This window comes from Thamnophis elegans, chromosome 2 (genome assembly GCF_009769535.1).
Source record: "Thamnophis elegans isolate rThaEle1 chromosome 2, rThaEle1.pri, whole genome shotgun sequence".
In the NCBI taxonomy this organism is placed as follows: domain Eukaryota; kingdom Metazoa; phylum Chordata; class Lepidosauria; order Squamata; family Colubridae; genus Thamnophis; species Thamnophis elegans.
The window spans coordinates 147,338,547-147,360,877 of NC_045542.1; the positions used below are offsets into that span (position 1 = coordinate 147,338,547).

At 44.5% G+C, this 22,331-nt stretch overlaps 3 protein-coding genes across 15 annotated transcripts in view; 2 read left to right on the forward strand and 1 right to left on the reverse strand.

Annotated features, from left to right (window-relative positions):
* LOC116502897 (cholinesterase-like) overlaps positions 1 to 6,706 on the reverse strand; it is a 36,921-nt gene extending 30,215 nt beyond the window's left edge. For 8 of the 11 annotated variants that reach the window (XR_004254618.1, XM_032208896.1, XM_032208895.1 and 5 more), the window contains exons 1-2: positions 6,566 to 6,705; positions 4,067 to 5,597 (exon numbers count right to left, since the gene is read on the reverse strand). Coding sequence is in view for 9 of the 11 variants with exons in the window: in XM_032208896.1 (XP_032064787.1) it covers positions 4,067 to 5,571 (1,505 nt within the window). In the remaining 2 variants the exon portion in view is untranslated. Of the gene's footprint in view, positions 1 to 4,066; positions 5,598 to 6,565 lie in introns of all 11 variants that reach the window. The other 3 variants (XR_004254617.1, XM_032208893.1, XM_032208892.1) reach the window with 2 other exon arrangements.
* RPP21 (ribonuclease P/MRP subunit p21) overlaps positions 388 to 22,331 on the forward strand; it is a 29,143-nt gene continuing 7,199 nt past the window's right edge. Inside the window, exons 1-6 of one of the 3 annotated variants that reach the window (XM_032208942.1) lie at positions 388 to 540; positions 9,667 to 9,748; positions 11,901 to 11,998; positions 17,957 to 18,005; positions 19,197 to 19,297; positions 21,148 to 21,230. In XM_032208942.1, coding sequence (XP_032064833.1) covers positions 17,958 to 18,005; positions 19,197 to 19,297; positions 21,148 to 21,230 — 232 coding nt within the window. In that variant the 5' untranslated portion in view covers positions 388 to 540; positions 9,667 to 9,748; positions 11,901 to 11,998; position 17,957. Of the gene's footprint in view, positions 541 to 9,666; positions 9,749 to 10,117; positions 10,188 to 11,497; positions 11,737 to 11,900; positions 11,999 to 17,956; positions 18,006 to 19,196; positions 19,298 to 21,147; positions 21,231 to 22,331 lie in introns of those variants that run through there. The other 2 variants (XM_032208943.1, XM_032208941.1) reach the window with 2 other exon arrangements.
* Positions 15,110 to 17,207, forward strand: LOC116502899 (SCAN domain-containing protein 3-like). The gene has a single exon (XM_032208902.1). It carries the CDS (start codon positions 15,348 to 15,350, stop codon positions 17,196 to 17,198), a length of 1,851 nt encoding a protein of 616 aa, XP_032064793.1. The 5' UTR covers positions 15,110 to 15,347; the 3' UTR covers positions 17,199 to 17,207.

The window sequence follows — 22,331 nt, forward strand, 5'->3', positions numbered from 1 at the left end:
GCTCAGTTCTTCATACTCACATCAGACTCCTGAAATCTGCCAATCCCAATCCCCCCCCCCGCCCCAATTCCTCACACCCTGGACACCCTCCATCCTGTGAGTTTCCTTTTTATTACTTAACTCCCTTGCAAGCCTTTGTTCATTCTTCTAATGGTACAGTAATGCTCTGTTTCTTATTTCCCTTGTTGTGTATTCAGCATATATAGTTGTGTTAAGTCCTGCTAAAGTGAGACTAACCTTTAGATGACCCCAACTGTTAATGCCAAATGTTTTGGAGGGAAACTTGAACATTCATATTTGGGCGGGCTTTTTTTTAAGTATTATGATTGGTTAAGACCCTGTGGGCCTAGAGTATAAATTACAGGCATTTGCCTGCTGTTCCTCAGTTCCAGTTTTTGAGTCAATAAATGCTGTTGTACTATGCTGGCCTGTATCTTGCCTACTGAAGCCCACTACCCCACAGTGGCGATGAAGGTGGGAGGCTGCAGAGGAGAGAGCTGCTGCTAACCAAGAGACGGAAATCACTGTGCATCAGACCGGGTAAGAGCTCGAGTGGGACCACCCTCCCTGTCCTGCCAGTAAGTCACACTGGAGGCCCAGACATACCTGAGGGATCCGTCCCCAGAACTCCTAAGTGCAGCCCAGCTCCAACCGCAGTAGTACAGGCATTAACTAGCACCATAGGGGCCTTCTCAAAATGGCTAAATTGGGAAGACTCAACGAGTTTGATATTATTCACCCAGCACAGTGGAGCTCGTACGTCTCCTGAGTAGACAACTAACTCTGGGCTAACCAGGTCATGGATAATGGCCTGAAGGCAGCCAACCTGCTATATGCCTGTGGACACGCCACATTTCATATTGCTGAAAACCTGATAGCATCGGCAAGTGTAGAGACAGTGGCCTACGCAGACCTCAAAAAATATATTAAGGGAACATTTTGAGCCTAAACTCCCAACCATCGCCCGGCACCGTGCATTCAAGCAATGTGAACAGAGATCCAGCGAATCTGCAGCAGAGTTTGTGGCAGTCCTTCCCCAAGCACCGTGCCAATGTGAGTTCCCTGATCTGGAAGACTGTCTTGGAGACAGGCTCGTTTGTGGCTGCATAACAGTGAATTACAAAAGTGCCTATTTGCAATGGCAAAACTGACTTTCCAGTTTTTCCATGGTGAATAGGAAGGAAAGGAAGGAAATCATGGTGATGGGGCCATGAAGACTCTCCAACCACTAAAAGCACACATCTCCCCCACCCCAGAAATCCAAGAGACCACCAAAAGCTCGGAGGAGGTCAGTGAGAGTGACGAAATTGACTTCTTGCGGAGAGAGACACCCAGCCATGTTCCAAGAGCCGAGGTGGCGCAGTGGTTAGAGTGCAGTACTGCAGCCACTTCAGCTGATTGTTAGCTGCAGTTCGGCGGTTCAAATCTCACCGGCTCAGGATTGACTCAGCCTTCCATCCTTCCGAGGTGGGTAAAATGAGGACCCAGACCGTGGGGGCAATATGCTGACTCTGTAAACCACTTAGAGAGGGCTAAAAGCCCTATGAAGCAGTATATAAGTCTAACTGCTATTGCTATTGCTATTCCACAGAATGAGCAACTTCCCCACAGAGCTGCGCAAGCTGTGGGGATAACATGAAGAGCAGAGTGCAGATTCCGCGCAGCAGTATGCCCTGCCTGTATAAAGCAAGGGCACATTGCCAGAGTTGCAGAGGTTGTCAGTGAGAAAAGGCCCCCAGGACAGAACAGAGTTGAATACTGCTCGGAAAGGCATAGCATCCAACACACAGGGGCCCAACACCCCATCGAAGAAAAAATAAGTCTCTAAATAAAACATCAAGGGATCCCATGCTCCATGGAGCAAGATACTGGACTGGCCATGTCCTTTATCACAACATTTGAACACATTTGCAAATGTAGCCAACTGCAGGTCCCGCTCAAACCATCAAGCTTAGTGCTAATAGGCTTCCAGAATTGCCATGTTCCCGTAAGGGGTGAGGCTACCATGAGAGTACAATTCAAAGAGTTCAAGGGTCCCCTCAATGTAATGGTCATAAAGGGGCTGTGCACCAGTGTCATAAGAGTGGACTGGTTTCAGGCCATGGGCATCAGTGTAACAGGCATCTATCGAACCCAAATAGTCAGTCTAGAAATGGTATGCCAACAATACATTGATGTATTCAGCACTGAGCTGGGACAATACAAAGGGGCACCCATTTCAGACAACCTCAATCCAGCAATAACTCCAATCCAATTAAAACTGCATAGGGTTCCCTTTGCATTGAAGGCTAAAATTGATGCAGAACTAGACAAGCTGGTGCAGCAGGGAGTGCTCCAACTTGTGGGCTATAGTCATTGGGAAACTCCCATAGTGACCCCAGTTTCGCATCTGCACAGACTACAAGTGCACCATAAACAAAGCACTACAGCAGCCTGCTTAACCAGTACCAGTGATAAGCCACATCCTCACCTCGCACCAGGGAGGCCGAATCTTCGTTAAGCTAGACCTCACCCAGGCTTACCATCAGCTACTAGTAGACTACACTACTGCAGAAGCACAAACAATAGTCACACACAGAGGTGAATTCCAAGTATGCCGCTTGCAGTTTGTGGTAAGTGTAGCACCAGGGTTGTTCCAAAGTATTATGGAACGAACACTGAAAAACATTCCCGGTGACTGCCCATACTTTGACAACATCCTGATCGTGGAGGAATCAGTGGCAGTCCTGGCAGAAGATCTCCGCACAGCACTCCAACGTTTCTGCAAGGCAAGCCTAAAACTCAAGTGGGAAAAGTGCCAGATCAACATGTAATCCAAAGAATTCCTGAGTTTCTGCATCAATGCTGCTGGAATCCACCCATCTGAAGCAAAACTAAAGGCAATTCAGCAAGCCCCCACACCAAAATCCAAGGGGGAGATTCAAGCATTCCTGGGCTTGATCAATTTTTACCACTCTTTCTTACTTCATAAGGCTTCCCTGGCAGAACATCTACACCACTTACTGGACAACAAACACCCTGGGTCTGGTTGAGCACTCCAGACAAAGCATTTAAGGTGGTAAAATCACTGCTACAGAGACCCAGCCAGGCTCTGAGTTCCAGCAATACGCTCCTCAAAATAATGAACTCCACAAAGGATGTGTGCTATGGGGCAGCAGGGACATCATTCCACTCAGTCTTCGCTCCAAGGTGCTGGATTCCCTACACAAGGGGCATCCAGGAATTGTTTGGGTGAAGGGTCTAGCCAAGAGCTACTTGTGGTGGCCATTCCTGGACAAAGATATTGAGAATCAAGTAAGGAGCTGCCAGGCCTGCCATGAAACCCGACTGGAGATGCCACAAACACCAGTGCACTGATGGGAGACAATGCAAACCACATGGTCTCCTGTGAACATTGACTTTGCAGGTCCCTTCCAAGAGTAGATGTAGTGGACATTTATTCCAAGTGTTTGGAAGTGGCATCAGTCTCATTGATGAAACAACCAGGGTCATCCAAGAGTTGCGCTGACTGTTCACCACACATAGTCTGCCAGATGTAATTGTGTCCGACAATGGGGCACAATTCATGGCAAAAGCATTTCAGTCATTCCTCAATGCCAACATGATTCGGCATATAACATCCACTCCATTTCACCCAGTGACCAACAGACAGGCTGAACGAGTGGTCAGGACCACTAAGGAGGTGCTCAGGCGGTTGACGACTAGGGACTGGATCCACCACCTGGTGAACTTCCTCCTGTGCCAATACATAACTCCCAGCACAACAGGTCACAGCCCAGCGGAACTCAATCAGCGCCACCAGCTCACAGTGAAGCTCAACTGACTTCACCCAGACAGAGTAGCAATGGAGACGGCTCAGCCTAACACCCCCCCCCCAAGAAATGACAGCTGGGTGACTTGGTCTGGGCTGAAACAGAAAAACTACCTATATTAACATAATGTACAAACATAGACAAATGAACAGTGTGAATTGCTTTATTACTTTAGTTATAAAGTGTGTTTGTCAAATGAAAGGCTTCCTTTGGATTTAGAATACAAATTTATAGAGATAAAGTGAACCACTTACCCAGTTCTGGCAAACTCTGCCCAGTAATGCATCATCATACGGCTCAGTCTGGCTTCAGCCTCTGTATATGTTAGATTAAAGGGCTGCACTGAGTCAAGGGTTCCAAAAATGTAAGGAATCTCAGCAGCATGAACTGCCTCAATCCATTGAGGCCAAAATGACCATGAGGAGTAATGTGCGAATAAATAGGCATATACAGGACTCCCAGTTTTCCTGAAATTACTTGCTGCTTCAATCACTGGGCATGCAATGATCCATTCTGTAAAGAACTGGGTCAGAGCAGAGCGGTATTGTGCTGGGCCGTGATGTCCTTCACTGTACCTCCGTGCAATAGTCTGAATAAAATCTTCAGTTTCATTTGGCAGCCAGAGTTTTATCCCTTTCAGAAGCTGCTCCTGACTGATGAGAGTATCAACAACGAAAAGGTTAATAATGGCGGCAAGCAGGGCTGCTTCATCAGAGGTTTTTCCAATGAGAACAGGTTTTACCTGGATTTTCCCCTCCTCCATGAGCTTTTCTGGATCACCAAGCAAAAAATCCCCATCTACAGTTGGCATAAAGCGAAAATTTGGAAAGGTGCTACCTTTCCCCAACAGAGATTCTTCGTGCTGAATTAATTCAGAAACATTTTTTGATTGCAGACATTGCAGACAATGCACTATGCTTCTAATATTTTTTTCTAAGCAACCTAGTAGATAAGCAAATTCCAGTGAGTTTTGTTTGGTCTCCTCAGGAGTCTTCCAAGCCCAAAGGGCATTGGCTGTTCCGCTCTGGATCACCGCTTGGGCAAAAAGATCCTGGCTTTTTGGTGTGAGAAGATGGAAATTCACACAAGATGCTCCAACACCCTGGCCCAAAAGGGTCACCCGAGAAGGATCTCCCCCAAGGGCAGCTGCATTCTCTTTTATCCACTTCAGGGCCAGCTGTTGGTCCCATAAGCCTAGGTTTCCCGGAGCAGCTGGTGGCAAGTACAGAAAGCCCAGAGCTCCCAAACGATAATTGATGGTGACCACAATGACGTTCTCAGTGGCAGCCAAAGGTGCCCCATTGAACACATCCAGAGAAGACGTGCCCATTAAATAAAACCCTCCATGTATCCAGACCAGAACAGGGACTGGTGAAGAAGGTTGTGGGTGTGGCACCCAGATGTTGAGGGAAAGGCAATCTTCTGACAGTGGTGTTTTAGGAGAAAATATACCTGCTTCAGGGTAATCCCGGGAAATAAATTGAGGACAGGAATTGCCAAAATTGATGGCTTCCAATGTTTGACTCCATGGCTGATGTGGAAGAGGTTTCTGGAAACGCAACTTCCCCAGGGGAGGCTCAGCATAAGGAATGCCTAGATAGGCTGTCACAGATCCAGGGCCAGTTAAAAACTGCTTGCCCTTAATAGGGCCACTGCTGGTTATGACCACTGTGTCCGCATTAGAAGCAGAACTGGAGGCTAATGGAAAGGCGAGGAGGAGGAGGCAGCACAAGAGAGACGGGCCCAGCAGACAAGGCATTGCAACAGTAGGACGAGTCGGTGGACCTGGAAAAAGTTACAACCAATATGAGATTATTCCAATACTGTATAAGCACACCTTATGCCCATTCATGAATACTTTATTGTGATGGACATGGCTTTTTGCTGAGGACACCAAAGATGAGCAGGGAATGACTTAGTCATCTCCATGATGTATCTCCAACATTCTAGAAGAACAGCTTAGAACTCCTGGTTACCAATCCCTTGCTCAGCAAATGAACAGTTTTAACCCAGAATTGCTAATAGATAACAGAAGAACAAAGTTGGAAGGGACCTTGGAGATCTTCTAGTCCAGGAGGTATCTAACTCAATTTCATTGAGGGCCGCATGAGGGCTGTGGTTGACCTTGGGGTAGCTGATTTGGGCCTCTTCCCTCTTAATGTGCTCAACCACTGAAAAGTTAATTAGCTTTGGGCCTCTCCCCTCTTGCATTATCCCATAGTATAGGTAGTCCTTGATTTATGATCACAATTAGATGATCCAGAATTTCTGTTGCTAAGCAAGACAGCTGTCACGTCAGTTTTGCTCCATTGTGCAACCTTTCTTGCCACAGTTGTTAAGTCAATCATGTGAGCCGTTAAGTTAGTAACACGGTTGTTAAGTGAATCTGACTTCCCCATGGCCTTGCTTGTCAGAAGGTTACAAAAGGGGAACACATGACCCTGGGACATTGCAACTGTCATAAATACATGCCAGTTGCCAAGTGTCTGAATTTTAAGCACACAAGCATGGAGACACTGCAATGGTCAGAAGCTGCTTGGAATCACTAAGGGTGGATTGGATGGTTCATATAAAATTTCTTAAATAAATAAATAGATTCATTATGGCTGAAGTGGTTGTTGCCTCTTTATGCATGTCTAGCCCGAAATACAATTAACTGGCCAGAAAAACAAAAAAAAATTCTAGTCTTTTTCCAAAAATCATCATCTAGTTCTCTGGGAAGAAAAGTATTTTTAAAACTTCCAGAGACTTACCCTCTTATCAGATGTAAAAAGAGACTACTTGTAAAGATCAGCCTCAGTTCATTCCAAAGAAGCAAGCAGTTTCAGAGATGATCAGACTTTATCCTGCTATCGCACAAATAACGATCATGAAAAGAGAAACTTTATATATTGCAGGCAGGTGCATTGACCAACTAGATTTTGCATATAAAGGGGGAGGAAACTGCAAATATTGGCAAAAGGCTCCAAAATCAAACAGCTGGAAAAATATAACACTTCAATCAAATGGGGTTCAGAGGACAGTCGCTATCTCTGGTGTGTAACCTGCAGCCTTGAAAAGAGCCATTACAACATCTGCCAAGATTTCAAAACAATTAATGAACCTGAAAGCGAATAACAAATACCTGAGACGATCCTAAACTGGTTCTGATCAGAATCTGATGAGATTCAGTTTTCTTGCTTCCTGTTGTGAATTGTTCCAGTTGAGAAAGAAGAACCAAGAACCATAATACACCTCTTTTTATTAAATTATACTCTTTCATTATTTAATCATTCAATATTTCAATGTGTCATTTCCGTGACCCGTCAAAACCGCGGTCCACAAAAGCGTGATCGACGAAAGCGCGCATTTGATGTCATCACAGCGCAACGAAAAAAATTAAAAATTGAAATAAAAATAAAATTAAAGCAAGCCGATTCACATAAAGGTAAGGGTTAGGGTTAGGGTTAGGTTAAGGGTTAGAGTTAGGTTTAGAGCGTTAGGGTTACGTTTAGCGTTAGGTTAAGGGTTAGCGTTAGGTTTAGCGTTAGGTTAAGGGTTAGGTTTAGGGTTAGGTTTAGGGTTAGGTTTGGGGGGGTTAGGGTAAGGTTTTCGCTTTATTTTTACATTTTTCGATCACAGCGCGATGTTTTCGTCGCGCTGTGATGACGTCAAATGCGCGCTTTCGTCGACCGCGATTTTGTCGTCCGCGGTTTTGTGGTGGAACCGTCATTTCTATGCCAATCACCTTATTCTAAATATCATACCTTTTAATCCAAACAGAATATTATTAATCATATTTATTACTTTTAACAAGCTTATACAATTCTAATAATAGTGCAAACATTCATGCTAAATTGAAATCTTCCATTATTTGCTTGTTCAATTTATAACCCTTCATTATTTGGTTATTAAATATTTCAGTATGTTATTTTTATGTCAACCACCATATTATTAAAGTGTACTTAATAGTAGCCATCATTCAAATTCCAATTTTCCCTCTTATTATTACTTCTCCTTATTATATGAAAATGTGTATTTTATTAATCCCCCTCTCTCTAGTTTCCACCCCTATTTGAACTTTGATTATTCCACTACTCTATTTAAACACATTCCCTTTCTAAGCATCATTTCTGACCCGCTTTAAAGCTTTAATTGTTTCTTTCTTAGCTTGCTTAAGGATTTTTTGAAATGAGTATCAGATCATTAGTATTTCTTATGTTATTATTATCACACTCTGATGCTAAGGAGTTAGACATCCTACTCCCCCTCCCCACCTGAAAAGAACTTTGTTCCAACTGCCACTTGGAGTGGAGGTGGGCATGGCAGCACATCCATGTGGACATGGGCATCTCATCTGGCCTGCAGTCAGGGAGTTTAGACATTCTATTCCCCCTCCCCAACTGAAAAACATTCTGATGCTAAGGAGTTATACTGAGGAAAAGAAGGGGATAAGATAGGAGAGGCCTCTGTGGGGCAAGACTGCATGAAATTGAGTGAGCATGCACACACATGCATTTTTGGCATGCCGTAAGAAAAAAGCTCACCATCACTGAGATATACTCAATACAATACAATACAATACAATAGCAGAATTGGAAGGGACCTTGGAGGTCTTCTAGTCCAACCCCCTGCCTAGGCAGGAAACCTTATACCGTTTCAGACAAATGGCTATCTAACATCTTCTTAAAAACGTCCAGTGTTGGAGCATTCACAACTTCTGGAGGCAAGTTGTTTCACTGATTAATTGTTCTGTCAGGTAATTTCTCCTCAGTTCTAAGTTGCTTCTCTCCTTGATTAGTTTCCACCCATTGCTTCTTGTTCTACACTCAGGTGCCTTGGAGAATAGTTTGACTCCCTCATCTTTGTGGCAACCCCTGAGATATTGGAACATTGCTATCATGTCTCCCCTAGTCCTTCTTTTCATTAAACTAGACATACCCAGTTCCTGCAACCGTTCTTCATATGTTTTAGTCTCCAGTCCCCTAATCATCTTTGTTGCTCTTCTCTGCACTCTTTCTTGAGTCTCCACATCTTTTCTACATCGTGGCAACCAAAACTGAATGCAGTATTCTAAGTGGCCTTACCAAGGCATTATAAAGTGGTATTAACACTTCATGTGATCTTGATTCTATCCCTCTGTTTATGTAGCCTAGAACTGTGTTGGCTTTTTTGGCAGCTGCTGCACACTGCTGGCTCATATTTAAATGGTTGTCCACTAGGACTCTCACAGTTACTACTATTGAGCAAGGTACCACCTATACTGTACCTGTGCATTTCGTTTTTCTTACCTGAATGTTGAACCTTACTCTTTTCACCATTGAATTTCATTTTATTAGATAGTGCCCAATGTGCAAGTTTGTCAAGATCCTTCTGTATTTTAAGCCTGTCTTCTGGAGTGTTGGCTATTCCTGCCAGCTTGGTGTCATCTGCAATTTTGACGAGTTCCCCATTTATTCTGTCATCCAAATCATTGATGAAGATGTTGAAGAGTACTGGGCGTAAAACAGAGCCTTGGGGTACTCCACTGCATACTTCCCTCCATGTAGATGCAGTTCCCTTGAGGACTACACATTGAGTGGGGTTGGTCAGCCAGTTACGAATCCATCTGGTGGTGATGCTGTCCAACCCACATTCTTCTAACTTTATCTAGTAGTAGATTATGGTCTACCTTATCAAATGCCTTACTGACGTCCAAGTAAACTATATCGACAGCATTCCTCTGGTCCACTAATTTTGTCACTTTGTCAAAGAATGCAATAAGATTAGTCTGGCATGATCTGTTTTTGACAAACCCATGTTGGCTTTTGGCTATTACCGGTACTTTGTTTACTTCTAGGTGTTTGCTAATTCGTTGCTTGATTATCTTTTCCAGAATCTTTCCTGGTATTGAAGTCAGGCTCAGTTGGATCTCCTGCTGTGATATTAATGTTTAGCATCAGTCAGGTCAATGGCAGGTACATTGATTTTTATAAACTCTTTACATAAGCAATCTTGTGTTTTTAGTTGATTAATGTTAGACTATGATATTCCCCACGACGCTCTATGTAAACAAAAGTTGGAGTTTAAAGAAGCAGGATAGAAAAAGTACTAATGCCATTGAACTTTATTTTGGAAGTACCATGGGCAGCCAGGAAAAGCAACAGAATAACAGAATTGGAAGGGGCTTGGAGGTCTTCTAGTCTAATCCCCTGCTCAAGCAGAAGAGAGGAGAACCTTTGGCATGTATGCCAGAGGTGGCATGCAGCGCCCTCTCTGATGACACGCAAGCCGTCGCCCCAGTTCAGCTCCAATCTGCATGCACGCACGCCTCCCACTGGCCAGCAGGCCTTTGGGTCTCTGCCACGCATGCACAGGGGGCAGGCTGCACGGAGGGCATGTGTGCATACGCAGCAGGTGGGCTACACACAAGGGGGGTGCATGCACAGAAAGCAGGGCATGTGGGGGCACACACGCATGCAGGGGGTGCTTGCGGGAGGCACACACGCATGTGGGGGCAGGGCACGTGCGGGAGGGGGGTATGTGTGCGTACGCGGGGAGCAGGGCATGTGCAGGGGGACGCACATTGCAATTTGAGGGTTTGGGCACGCACACACATTTGCAGGTATATGCCCACGCTTTGGCCACTCGGTCTGGAAAAGGTTAGCCATCAGATTCCTATGGGGATTGTGTAGGGTTTATGTAGGGGTCATAGCTGGCTCTATAGGCAAAAGAAGAAATGCAAATCCTAGGTCCCAAACATCCTTTATGTCTGAGCTAATTTTATGAGTCTTTTGTTTGCTGCTTATATGTTTCTTGTCCCAGTCTTTCTGAATGGATTACCAAATTGCATTTCTAAAAGCTGGCCTCCTCGGTTTCTGCTTGGGGTAGGGAAACTGGGGCTGGTTTCTGAATAGGCTGGCAAATCTTTTATAATGGGTACAAAATATCTGCTGAGGGCTATTAAGAAAGACTGAGTCTGCTTTCTGCCTTTAAGAACATGTTTCTCCTGTGCTGAGTTTCTAAACTAACATTTAAATATATATATTAATCACTGTCCATCTTGAATACATAGCACAGGGGTGTTCAAACTTGGGAACTTTAAGACTTGTGGACTTCAACTCCCAGAATTCCCCAGCCAGCCACAAGTCTTAAAGTTCCCAAGTTTGGACACCTCTGACATACCAGAAAAAGAAAGTTGAACGTTCACAATGTTGATACCGTATGGAACAAAACAGGTTGGGAAGAGGACATGTAGCATCCCAGGCAATCCTGCAGACTTTGCTCAAACATCCCTTATATGCCATGTTCAGGATAGAAGGAAGTGAACTACCAATGATCTTTTCTACCATCCTCACCACTCTCTGCCACCGCCTTCCTCCCTCTCCGAAGCAAGTAATGCTTCCAAACCAGACACAACACACTAGTCCTGAAACCTTGTTTAAGAAATCTGGAAGGACTTCTCCAAGTTGTCACCAGGCGTCCACACTGACTCGCACGAGCCACATTTAATTAATGCATTCGAGTTTCTTACTTCGTGCGGAAGAGGGCGCTCTGCCATGCAAAAATCAGAGCCGAAACCGAAAGATCCGATGGGTTTTATTTTACTTTATTTCAATCTACTCCCTTTTCTGGTCTTTGCGTTAAGTTTGCGCAACACGTGTTTCCTAGGAAGAAAAATACGGGGCATGCGCAACTGCGCGCGGTACCCAAAGCCCTTACTTGTTTCGGAGCCCGAATGCTACCTCCCTGTTGTAGTTCAATTCAATGGAATGAAAAAAGGCACTACACTTCCCAGAAGCCTTTGTGCCACGAAACCGGGGGAGGAGAATGCACTGCGGTAGCTTCGCTTGCTAAGAGCAACGGACTCAGAGAGGCTCTTTGCGCGGGGATTAGAAACCGATTGTATGGTACTTTAATCAGTTGGACCAGTGCAATCGCAGCGCTTGAGCTTCAGCCGAGAAAGGTAAAGACGGATGTGGGTCATCAGAGGCTAAGTCCAAAGAAGGGATATTAATAAGAGCCTTGTATCCTCTCTGCTTTCTTTATATATTTTATGGAGTACGCAGGAATGGAGAGGATTCCTTAACAGAGTTTTGCTTTGCTTTGTTTTGTTTCTGAAACTATCAGGTCTCTTCCTTTTTCCGCGATCAAGAGTTCATCCTCCGTCTACTAAAAGAGTGCACTTGAGCAAGAAGAAGAAGAAAGCTAGTCTCCAGATCTCACAGGTGAGTGAACGGAAATGAATGATCCAAAGACGTAGCCTTTTGCCACCCATGAGATTGCACGTTATATATAGGGCTAGGGAAAAGACTGGCGTTGGGATGGATGCAAATATGGGTAAGAAGGGTCAAAACAGTATTGTGAAAAAGGTCTATAGGTGGGAAGACACACCAACATGTTCTTGCACATCTAAGATCCCTTTAGGAGAACCGAGTTGCGTCTCTATTTAACTTTTTTTTTTTACTCTTAAAAAAAATGCAGAGTTAATGGATTGTAACAATTCATTGGGAGGTGGGATGTAGCATCCTTTAATTTTGCTATTACAAATCTAGGGAAGGGGGAAGTGAGAGAAACAAAGCAATGTGATGTTTCTCATGCTGGCTACCGCAATTGAGGGAGTTGAAATCCACACATCTTAAAGTTGCTGAGGTTCACTCATGTTTCTGACATATGTACAACATTGCAGGAGGTGTTGCACTTGCTAGAAATGTGTTTCAAATTGCAGTTTGAGGTGCTGGTGCTACCTTCAAAGCCCTACATTAGGGTTCCCCATGGCCACAGTCTGGTACCAGGTCGCATCAAAAAGACTTACGGTTTTTCTAAATAGATCTATCAATCAATCATAGGGCTTGAAGGGACCTTGTGTCAGGGTTCCAAATAGCATCCGACATTAAATCAGAGTCCGAGGCAAAGGATTCCTCAAAGTTCCAATTTATTAAGAGAGCTATGTTGACACATCTGGGAAAACCGGAATCTGAAGCTTCCTAGTTTTCCCCACCCAGTTGAAAGTTCAAGATCTTTCCCCCACACACACCCACAAGTCCATCACAAGGTCTAAGCTCCCACTGCCATGCTGGCAGTTCCACCCATCCAATTCCGGTCAAGTGCAGAGGTGCCGAGACAAAGGATGACCTTGGCTTTCTAGAAAGAATTTTATTATGTCTACATATCATCTAACTCCATACAATTCCCCCCTCCCATTTTCCCACAATAGAAAATGCATAGTAGAATAATAGTGTGGCAGGCCAAAGACCCAAAAGAAAAGATAGCTGCAGGCCTAACATCTTGGTGGTCTTCTAGTCCAACCCTCTGCCCCCAAGGCAGGAGTCCTTATTCCATCCTGGACAAATGGTAATCCAATCTTTTCTTGAAAACCTCTAATAATGGAGCACCCACAGCTCCAGGAATCAAGCTATGCCACCAACTAATTATTCTCTCTGTCATGGCTTCTTGTCCTGTCCTCAGAGAATAAATTGATCCCCTCTTTCCTGTGAACAATGCTTCAAGTATTGAAAGACAGCTATCATATTACCCTAAGCCTTCTTTTCGTTGAGCTAAGCATACCTAGTTCCTTAAGTGTGCATTATATGGTTTAGCCTCCATTGTCATCCTTGCTGCTCTTTGCACTCTTTCTAGGGCCTTAGCATCTTTTTTGTATTGGGATGACCAGAATTGGATGCAATGTGGCCACACTAGTGCAGAATAGAGTGGTAGTATCACTTCCTGTGATCTTGGATGTTATCCCTTTTTTGATACAGTCTAGGACTGCATTGGCTCTTTCGGCAGCTGCAGGACACTGATGGCTCATATTTTACTGGTGGTCCACCAGGACACCTAGATTTTTTTCACAGACACTACTGTTGAGCCATGCACTGCCTATTCTATTCCTGTTCATTTGGTTTTCCTGTCTTAAGTGCAGGACCTTCCTTTTCTCACCACTGAACTGCATCTTGATGGATACAGTCTAATGCTGAAGACTGGCAAGATCCTTCTGAATTTTGAATCTGTCTTCTAGAGCAGTGGTCCCCAACCCCCGGTCCGCGGACCGGTGCCGGGCCGTGGAGTACCTGGCACCGGGCCGCGCAGCGGCCGGGGGCCATGATCGCTGCAGCGGCCGGGGGCCATGATCGCTGCAGCGGCCGGGGGCCATGACCCACCGCCCCCCTGTGTCCAGCGCCGCCCTTCTCATTCCTTTTCAGCGCTTCAGCGCCATACTGAACTGCGCCTGCGCAAGGCTACGCTACTAGCGCTGCCTACGATAGCCCTACGTAGCTGCGCAGGCGCTCTTAGTTTTTTTTTTTCAGGAATCGGCCAGTGTTGAAGCACTGAAAAGGAATGAGAAGGGCGGCGCTGGACACAGGGGCAGTGGGCCGCTGGTGATGTCAGAGTGCCACCAGCGGCCCAGTAACGCCCCCTGTGCCAGTTAGCCCTAATTTGCATACAGAAACTCGTTTTAACGGAGAACGGCGGGGGCCATAGAAACAAGATATGCAGGTATGAGATCAGTGTCCCCCGCACTACCAGCCTGTGCTCATGGTTAGTGCGGGGGAAATAAGTGATCTGTTCCTCAGCCCCTGGACTACAAGTCCAAGCATGTAAGAGTATTTTACATACTGAGAGTTGAAGTACTTTTGTCCAAAAGTAAAAAAAAATGAATAACAAATGCCCGCAAATATGCCAGTTAAAAGTCACATGGCTTTTTTCTTGGCGTTTTTTCACTTCTATAGACTTCTATGACAGAATAAACGCCAAGTTTTTCCCCAAAAAAACGCCATACCCTCAACATGCTGGCGTTTTGGAAAACATGCCTTTGAGCGCAAAAATGCTGAAAAATGCCAAAGGGATTTTAAAAAACACCAAAGGAAAAAACGTGGATATGGTTTTTTGTGATTCCCTATTGAAGAACAGCTAACATCTGGCCGCCCATTTTTTTGACTGAAAAAACATCATGCGGCAAAATGGGCATTTTTTTTGGCGTTTTTGCTTAAAAAAACCTAGTGGAGTTCTGACCTTATAGTATTTTGTGCTACTATCTCTATTAACGTTACTGGAGTAACCCATATTTAGGTCTCTCCACTATTGCTTATCGTCCGTGTATGCAATATTAGAGTCCCAGTCATGGATGATATTGTCAGCACCATCTGTGGTGGGATGAGAGAGCACCATTGGGGGATGGAGCAGTTTGGTAGACTGCTACCCCCACCCATAGCCCATATACTCCGATTCGCACCTCCTTTTCCAGTTTACAAGCAACAGCCTGACGGTAGATCAGTTTACTGAAATATGGATTACTTAAAGGGGTACTCCGGGCTGGGATTTTTTTTACATTAATAAAATACTTACCTAGACAAGTGTTCCCCAACTAGGGTAACTCCAGCTATAACAAAACTACAAAAATGGGTCGGTACATTTTTTGGGGGGGAGGGCAAGCTGATGTTTTGCATCGGGCCCATGAGCTTCTAGCTATGCCCCTGCGCTCTTCTCGCTTTTCACTGGTACTTTCTCATTTTTACAGTGGTTGGTGTAGGTGTATATTGTTTTTGCTCAAATTTAACCCACAAATTAGCGAAACAGATGTCGTTAGAAAGTTTCCTTGGGAAAAAGAAAAGGCCCAGTGAAGAGACAGAAGAAGAGCCTTCAGCATCAAAGAAACATAAAACTTTTAACAGACAATACAATGAGTCCTACTTGAAATATGGATTTATCGGGATAGGTGATTCCCACGCGCCAACCCCGCTCTGCATAGTTTGTGGTGAGCGGCTCTCTAATGAGGCAATGAAACCCTCAAAACTGCTTCGCCACTTGAATGCCAAGCACCCTGGATTAAAAGACAAACCCCTGCAGTATTTTGAAAGAAAAAAAAGGGAACACGAAGGACAGAAGATATTTCTGAGGGCCACCACAGCAATAAAGGAGAATGCTCTGAGAGCATCATATTTGGTGGCTAACCGTATTGCTAAGGCTAAAAAGCCATTCACTATCGGTGAAGAATTGATCTTGCTCTCCACTAAAGACATTTGTCGTGAACTTTTAGGAGAGGCTGCTGTAAAAAAGGTAGCAAATGTGCCTTTGTCGGCTAGCACCGTGACTAGGCGCATTGATGAAATAGCTGAAGACATTGAGACACAATTGTTGGAGAGGATTAATACATCACCGTGGTACGCACTACAGGTTGATGAATCTACAGATATCGACAACAAGGCAATACTACTTGTTTATGTGCGATATCTTTATCGGGAGGATGTGCATGAGGATTTATTATGTGCACTATCTTTGCCAACCAACACCACAGGAGCAGAACTGTTCAAGTCACTGGATGGTTATATATCAGGACAACTAAAATGGTCCTTTTGTGTCGGCATATGCACAGACGGAGCTGCTGCCATGACCGGACGGCTGTCTGGTTTAACCGCTCGGATTAAGGAGGTTGCACCTGAGTGCGAATCTACACATTGTATCATTCACAGGGAAATGCTGGCAAGCCGAAAAATGTCACCAGAATTTAACAGTGTATTTAATGATACGGTTAAAGTTATTAACCACATCAAAGCAAACGCCCTTAACTCGCGTCTATTTGAGCAGCTTTGTGAGGAGATGGACACAGAGCACAGATGCCTTCTCTTATACACAGAAATAAGATGGTTATCCAGAGGCAAATCACTATCCAGGGTGTTTGAATTAAGAGAGCCATTGCAAAGATTTCTCTCAGAAAAGAAGTCACCACTGGCAGCACATTTCAGTGACAAGGTATGGCTTGCAAAACTGGCTTACCTGTGTGACATATTTAGCCTGCTCAATGAACTCAATCTGTCCCTTCAGGGGAAAATGACAACTGTTTTCAAGTTGGCTGACAAAGTAGCTGCATTTAAAGCCAAACTGGAGTTGTGGGGACGGCGTGTGAACAGAGGCATTTTGGACATGTTTCAGACATTAGCGGGGATTTTAGGAGAGACTGAGCCTGAGCGTTCATTCTCCCAGTTGGTGCACGATCACCTGTCTTTGCTTTTAGAAGAGTTTGAGCGCTACTTCCCAACCACAAAAGACCCACGAACTGGTAAGGAATGGATCCGCGACCCATTTGTCAACAAACCAGACGAATGTAGCATGTCTGTACAAGAAGAAGATCAACTGCTGGAGATTGCAAATGACGGCGGCCTTAAAACTGCATTTGAGACAACAACTCTGCCGGTGTTCTGGATTAAAGTCATGGCGGAATATCCTGAGATTGCCACTACAGCTCTTAAGTCCCTTTTGCCTTTTCCAACATCCTATCTGTGTGAAGCGGGGTTTTCTGCAGTGACAACAACCAAAACAAAACAACGAAATAAACTGGACATAAGCAAGACACTTCGGGTGTCATTGTCTCCTATTACCCCCAGATGGAACCGTCTCGTTGCAGAAAAACAAGCTCAGGGTTCTCATTGATTCACTAGATTCTAGTGACGCCCCCCCCACCCCTGCGCGCGCTCAGCGGGCCACGGTAAAATTATCAAAGGCTGACTGGTCTGCAGCGATAAAAAGGTTGGGGACCACTGTTCTAGAGTGTTAGCAATTCTTTCCAGGTTTGTGTCATCTGCAAATCTGATGAGTTCCTCTTCTATCCTGTCATCTAGATCTCCCTCCCTCCCTCTCTGTCTCCCATCCATCCATCTATCCATATATATCTGATTCCCCTCCTAAAGAACAGTTTGAGACAAGGCTGGCCCCTTCTCTCATGGAAACTATGGTAATAAAATTTGGATTTATCTGGAAGGACTTTGGGATCAATGACACCAAAATTAATTACTGTAATTTATTAATATAATTTAATATTTGTTACTGTTGCTTTATTTGTATTATATTGTGCAATTGCATAGAGTCTGTTAAGGATTAAGATGGGGATAAATCTCAGAAATAAACAAACAAAATTGGCAAATCCAGATAGCCATATGGTAGCATATAGAAAGCTTTGAAATGTTTGACACTCAGAATCCTTTGACCACTTAATGGTTATCTAAAGTTTTACTAGATCAAAAAGATCAGGACATCTGATATTATGATATCCGTCAAACTCTAAGAATCCAATCCATATATGCAAAACTTTTTAAAGAATTACTGTTGTTCATAGCCCTTTTTTGCATGCTGTTAGTTGTTTTGTCACTTAAACATTTAAGATATCTTTATCACTTCATTGTTTTTACCAGCATGATAAAGGACAAAGAAGCCTTTCAGAGACTGAATTTCCTCTATCAGGTGAGAAGAATTTCCTAGCATATGAATTAATTTCACTGGGCTATTTAAAATGGAGGTTGTAATGGGAAGTGACTCTTAGCTATGCCTCAGTTTCCAGTTTGCTCACAAATGCATGTGAAATTCATGTTTTTCTCTTGGGTACAGTCAGAAAGACAATTCCTTTAAAGCTAATGCATGGTCTCTGGAATTTTTTCCAACCTCTTTCCCAACAGCGCCAATAGGAGACATCTATTTTTTTATGTAATACAATTGTTCATGTACCTATTAACTAACTGCATTAGTTGCTTGGGTTCTCTATATGTTTCTGCTGAATGCTATATATGCGAACTAGGAAGCACAGAGTGTGCTGCCTATATATCAAGCTTGATCACATGACCAAGAGGGAGGAGAGGTTAAGAATGGAGCAGTTGGTCGAAATCTATAGGATTGTAGTGGGGTATTTTTCTTCTTCTGGATTCTTCACAATCCTAAACTTGTTTCCCATCTTTTCCCTCCTCCCATCCCACAACAAATTTGAACCTGTTTTCACATAACGATCTTTGGAGATGCGTGGACTTCAACTCCCAGAATTTTCTAGCCAATAAACCAGGGCATCTACCTACCTACCTACCCACCTATCTATTATCTATCTATCTATCTATCTATCTATCTATCTATCTATCTATCTATCTATCTATCTATCCATCCATCCATCCATCCATCCATCCATCCATCCATCCATCCATCCATCCATCCATCCATCCATCTATCTTATCTATCTTATCTATCTTATCTATCTTATCTATCTCATTGACTTTCAAGGCAGATTGCCCACAATATAAAAGTCATAATGGGGAAATAATGAATTTAACCCTCCCCAAAATGGGGATCACCAAGGATGAGCCACATGCCCAAGTAGTGAGAATCAGCGAAGACTTTCTCAAAGACACAGTCTTTCAGGATCTGGCCAATCAATGTCGTAGTAAAATAAGACACCTCTTACTTTAGTGATCACATTATGCTACTCGAGCCAAGAAAATTGATGTAGCATTTAAGATGCGCTAAGATTCTTTACATGTTTTACAACCAAGGCCTTAATAGGATCGGGATGATTCCTCATAAGATTTTGTTATGAAGCAGCTGGATTGTGTAGGATGCCTTTAGCCTGGATATCTCTAGGAGGCTGTAATGATGTTTTTCTTTTTTATACAGGCAGCCCATTGTGTGCTCGCCCAAAACCCAAATAACCAAGAATTGGCACGTTTCTACTGTCACACCCAAAACAACATCAGCCGGCGGCTCGTCTTGAGACAGTGAGTAGCCATTGTTTGGGGAAGGGGGTTACAAGCAGGGTATAAATTCTAGGGTTAAGATACTGTTTCCAGTCTAGCAATGAATGGAACATTTTTTTCTTCCCATTTTTGAGCCTATTTTCTCCCTGATGCCCATTTTAAAATGTACTTGTAATCTGACATGTATTATTAATACTTTATACAGATAATCCCCAGGTTACGAGCTTTCCCTTAGCGAACGTTCGAAGTTACCTGATAAGCGTCCCCTAGAGTTAATTGAGCAAGTCCCAATATTGTGAATATTGCAGCACCATGGAAGTTGTTTGCTGTTACGAATGACTGCAGAGGCTCTGCAACATTCACCCCGCCTATTCCCCCACCACTACCAACCGGGTCTTCACAGGCACTTCACCTGTGGGCGATTCACTTACCTTGCAAAGATCTCCTCTCTCTATTGCAGTTTCTTTACCTGCATTTGCAGAGAACAGAGGCCTAACATACCGCGAGATCAAACAAGATCAATAGTGTGAGATCTTGTACTACTGATCACATGTAATCTTGCACTTTAGGCCTCTATTCTCTGTGAATTGAGGCCTGGATGTTTGTAAATGGCGGGAAGGCTTTGGTCCTTCAGGCCTTCTGTCCGTTTGCCGTTTCCTTGCTGAATGCTGCAGGGAGATTATGTTCCTGTAGGCTTCAGCAGCCCTTTGCAAAAATAGCAGTAGACTTAGCAGTAGACTTATATACCGCTTCATAGGGCTTTCAGCCCTCTCTAAGCGGTTTACAGAGAGTCAGCATATTGCCCCCAACAATCTGGGTCCTCGTTTTACCCACCTCGGAAGGATGGAAGGCTGAGTCAACCCTGAGCCGGTGAGATTTGAACCGCTGAACTGCTGATCTAGCAGTAGCCTGCAGTGCTGCATTTAACCACTGCGCCACCTTGGCTCTTTGTTGGCACCAGCAGAGTTTGGGAGGTGCAGGCATGTCCCTCCGAAACCCAGTACCTATTGGCAAAGGCTTTTTGCAAACGGCTGCCGAAGCTTACAGGGACACAATCTTCAAGCGCTTTACCAACACTGTGTACGGCGTTCTGTGGTTGCTTTCTCACCTGAGATCAGCTTGACGAGACCTCTGGTGCCAAGAAAGCAGCCACAGAAGGCCTTATAGGCCTACTTTCTTGCTGCCAGAGGCCTTATCAAGCCCTTTGCTGATGAGAAAGGAGGGAAAGCAGGCAAAGGAACAGACTGGAGAGGAGACAGATCTTCATAAGGTAAGTCACCCAGCGTGGCAGGATTTGGGAGAAGAAATTGTGGGGACGTCAGGGGAGGTAGAAGGAGGTCTCTGTGGGTCGGCAGAGGCCATGGGTAGTCAGAAGTAGGTGGCCTATTCCCTCACTACCCCCCCCCACCATGGCCTTCCCCACCTCAAGGTTCCTCATGTGGGTGGGTGTGGTCATGGTAGGCATGGTCTAGTCGGCCTCCTGCACCATGGCGGGGGGGGGGGCACGTGGTTTTGCCTTCCCCAGGCTCCAGAGGCTTTCTTTGAGCCTCTGGGAGGGCAAAAACTGCCTCCCCCAGGCTCTGGAGGCCTTCCTGAACTTCTGGGAGGTCCATTTTTCCCCCTTCCAGAGCCTCTGTGCAGGCCCTGTACTTACCTCACATCCAAAACAAGCCACGTGGAGACTTCTGGGAGGGGAGGGGAGGGGAGGGGAGGGTGGGATTTGGAGGTTCTTTGAACTGGCCATAACATTAGCTACGGGTTCTCCTGAACCCGGGCGGACCTGTAACAGCCCACCCCTGGTATAGATAGACTTCAGTGAACAAGGGCAATTGAGTGCTGCAAATTCATCGATCACTTGATTATGTGTGCAGGGACCCTTCCGTGAAAAGGACCATCTGCAAATCCTGCTTCTCTCTTCTCGTGCCAGGAGTCAGCTCAACTGTTCGGCAAAGAAGTTAGTATTACATTCTTTCCCTCTTTTGCAGTGCTGCCTGGATGCTTATTGGTATTATTCTTGCTCTAGAATCTGATATGGTTGACACCCCTTCCCCATGGGGTAAATGGATGCTAGGATTGAGGTGGAGAAGAGGGACTTTGGGGGGTGGGGAAGAGGAATGACCTGCATTTCCTAGTTTGATTTCTTTCTTTTCACCCAGTGGCTACAAAGCCACATCTTCGCTTGTAGCCTCACATTTCAACTCAACAGCATTATAAGGCTTAAAAAGGTGATGGCTGGAAAACCTTCCCATTGTTGCATGTCTTCAGAGCCAACATTTTTGTTTCACAAGTTGTTCACATTCTGTGTGTCCAACCTTTTGACTTATCTGAGCCTAATTGAGGAATGAGGGATTTTCTTGGGCTAGATATAACATATATAATATACTTAATGTATAGTGTGTGTGTGTGTGTGTGTGTGTGTGTGTGTGTGTGTGTGTGTGTGTGTGTATACACCCCTAACACGCCTCAGGGTGTATGTTCTGTTACGATACAGCCAGTTGTGCCTTAAAATGGCTTCTACTGTACTACTGTAAAATGACTTCTACTGTACAGTGCAGTGGAGTTGCCATGGTAACAGCTTCACATAACTCCACAAGGGGGTTCCCTCTGGTAAGGGGGAAAATCCAACATTGGAAATTATGTTTTGTCCGGACATTTTCAACAAGGCTTTCATTATTTTTGAGGGCAAATGTATGGCTTCTGAGGGCACAGGGAAAACATTTGTAAGTAATTTAATTGTCGCCGAAGTCAGGGCTTTTCCTGTCTAATACAGGATTAGGATAAATAAATACCCGGGGAACACGGGGTTATCAGTTAGTTGTATATAATATTAAAAGTTTACTATCTTATAGGGTCACATGATTAGCTGTCCAGGGCCACATAGGGCCTGTGGGCTGCGGATTGCACGTGCCTGTTCTAACACATACTATACGGTCTTTTTGATGTAGAATCCATGAAATGAAGTTGCCAAGGAAACTTTTGGAGCTTGGCTAGTGATTTGGTTACAGATAGTTCTTGACTTACGACTACAAATGAGGCCAAAATTTCTCTTGCTAAG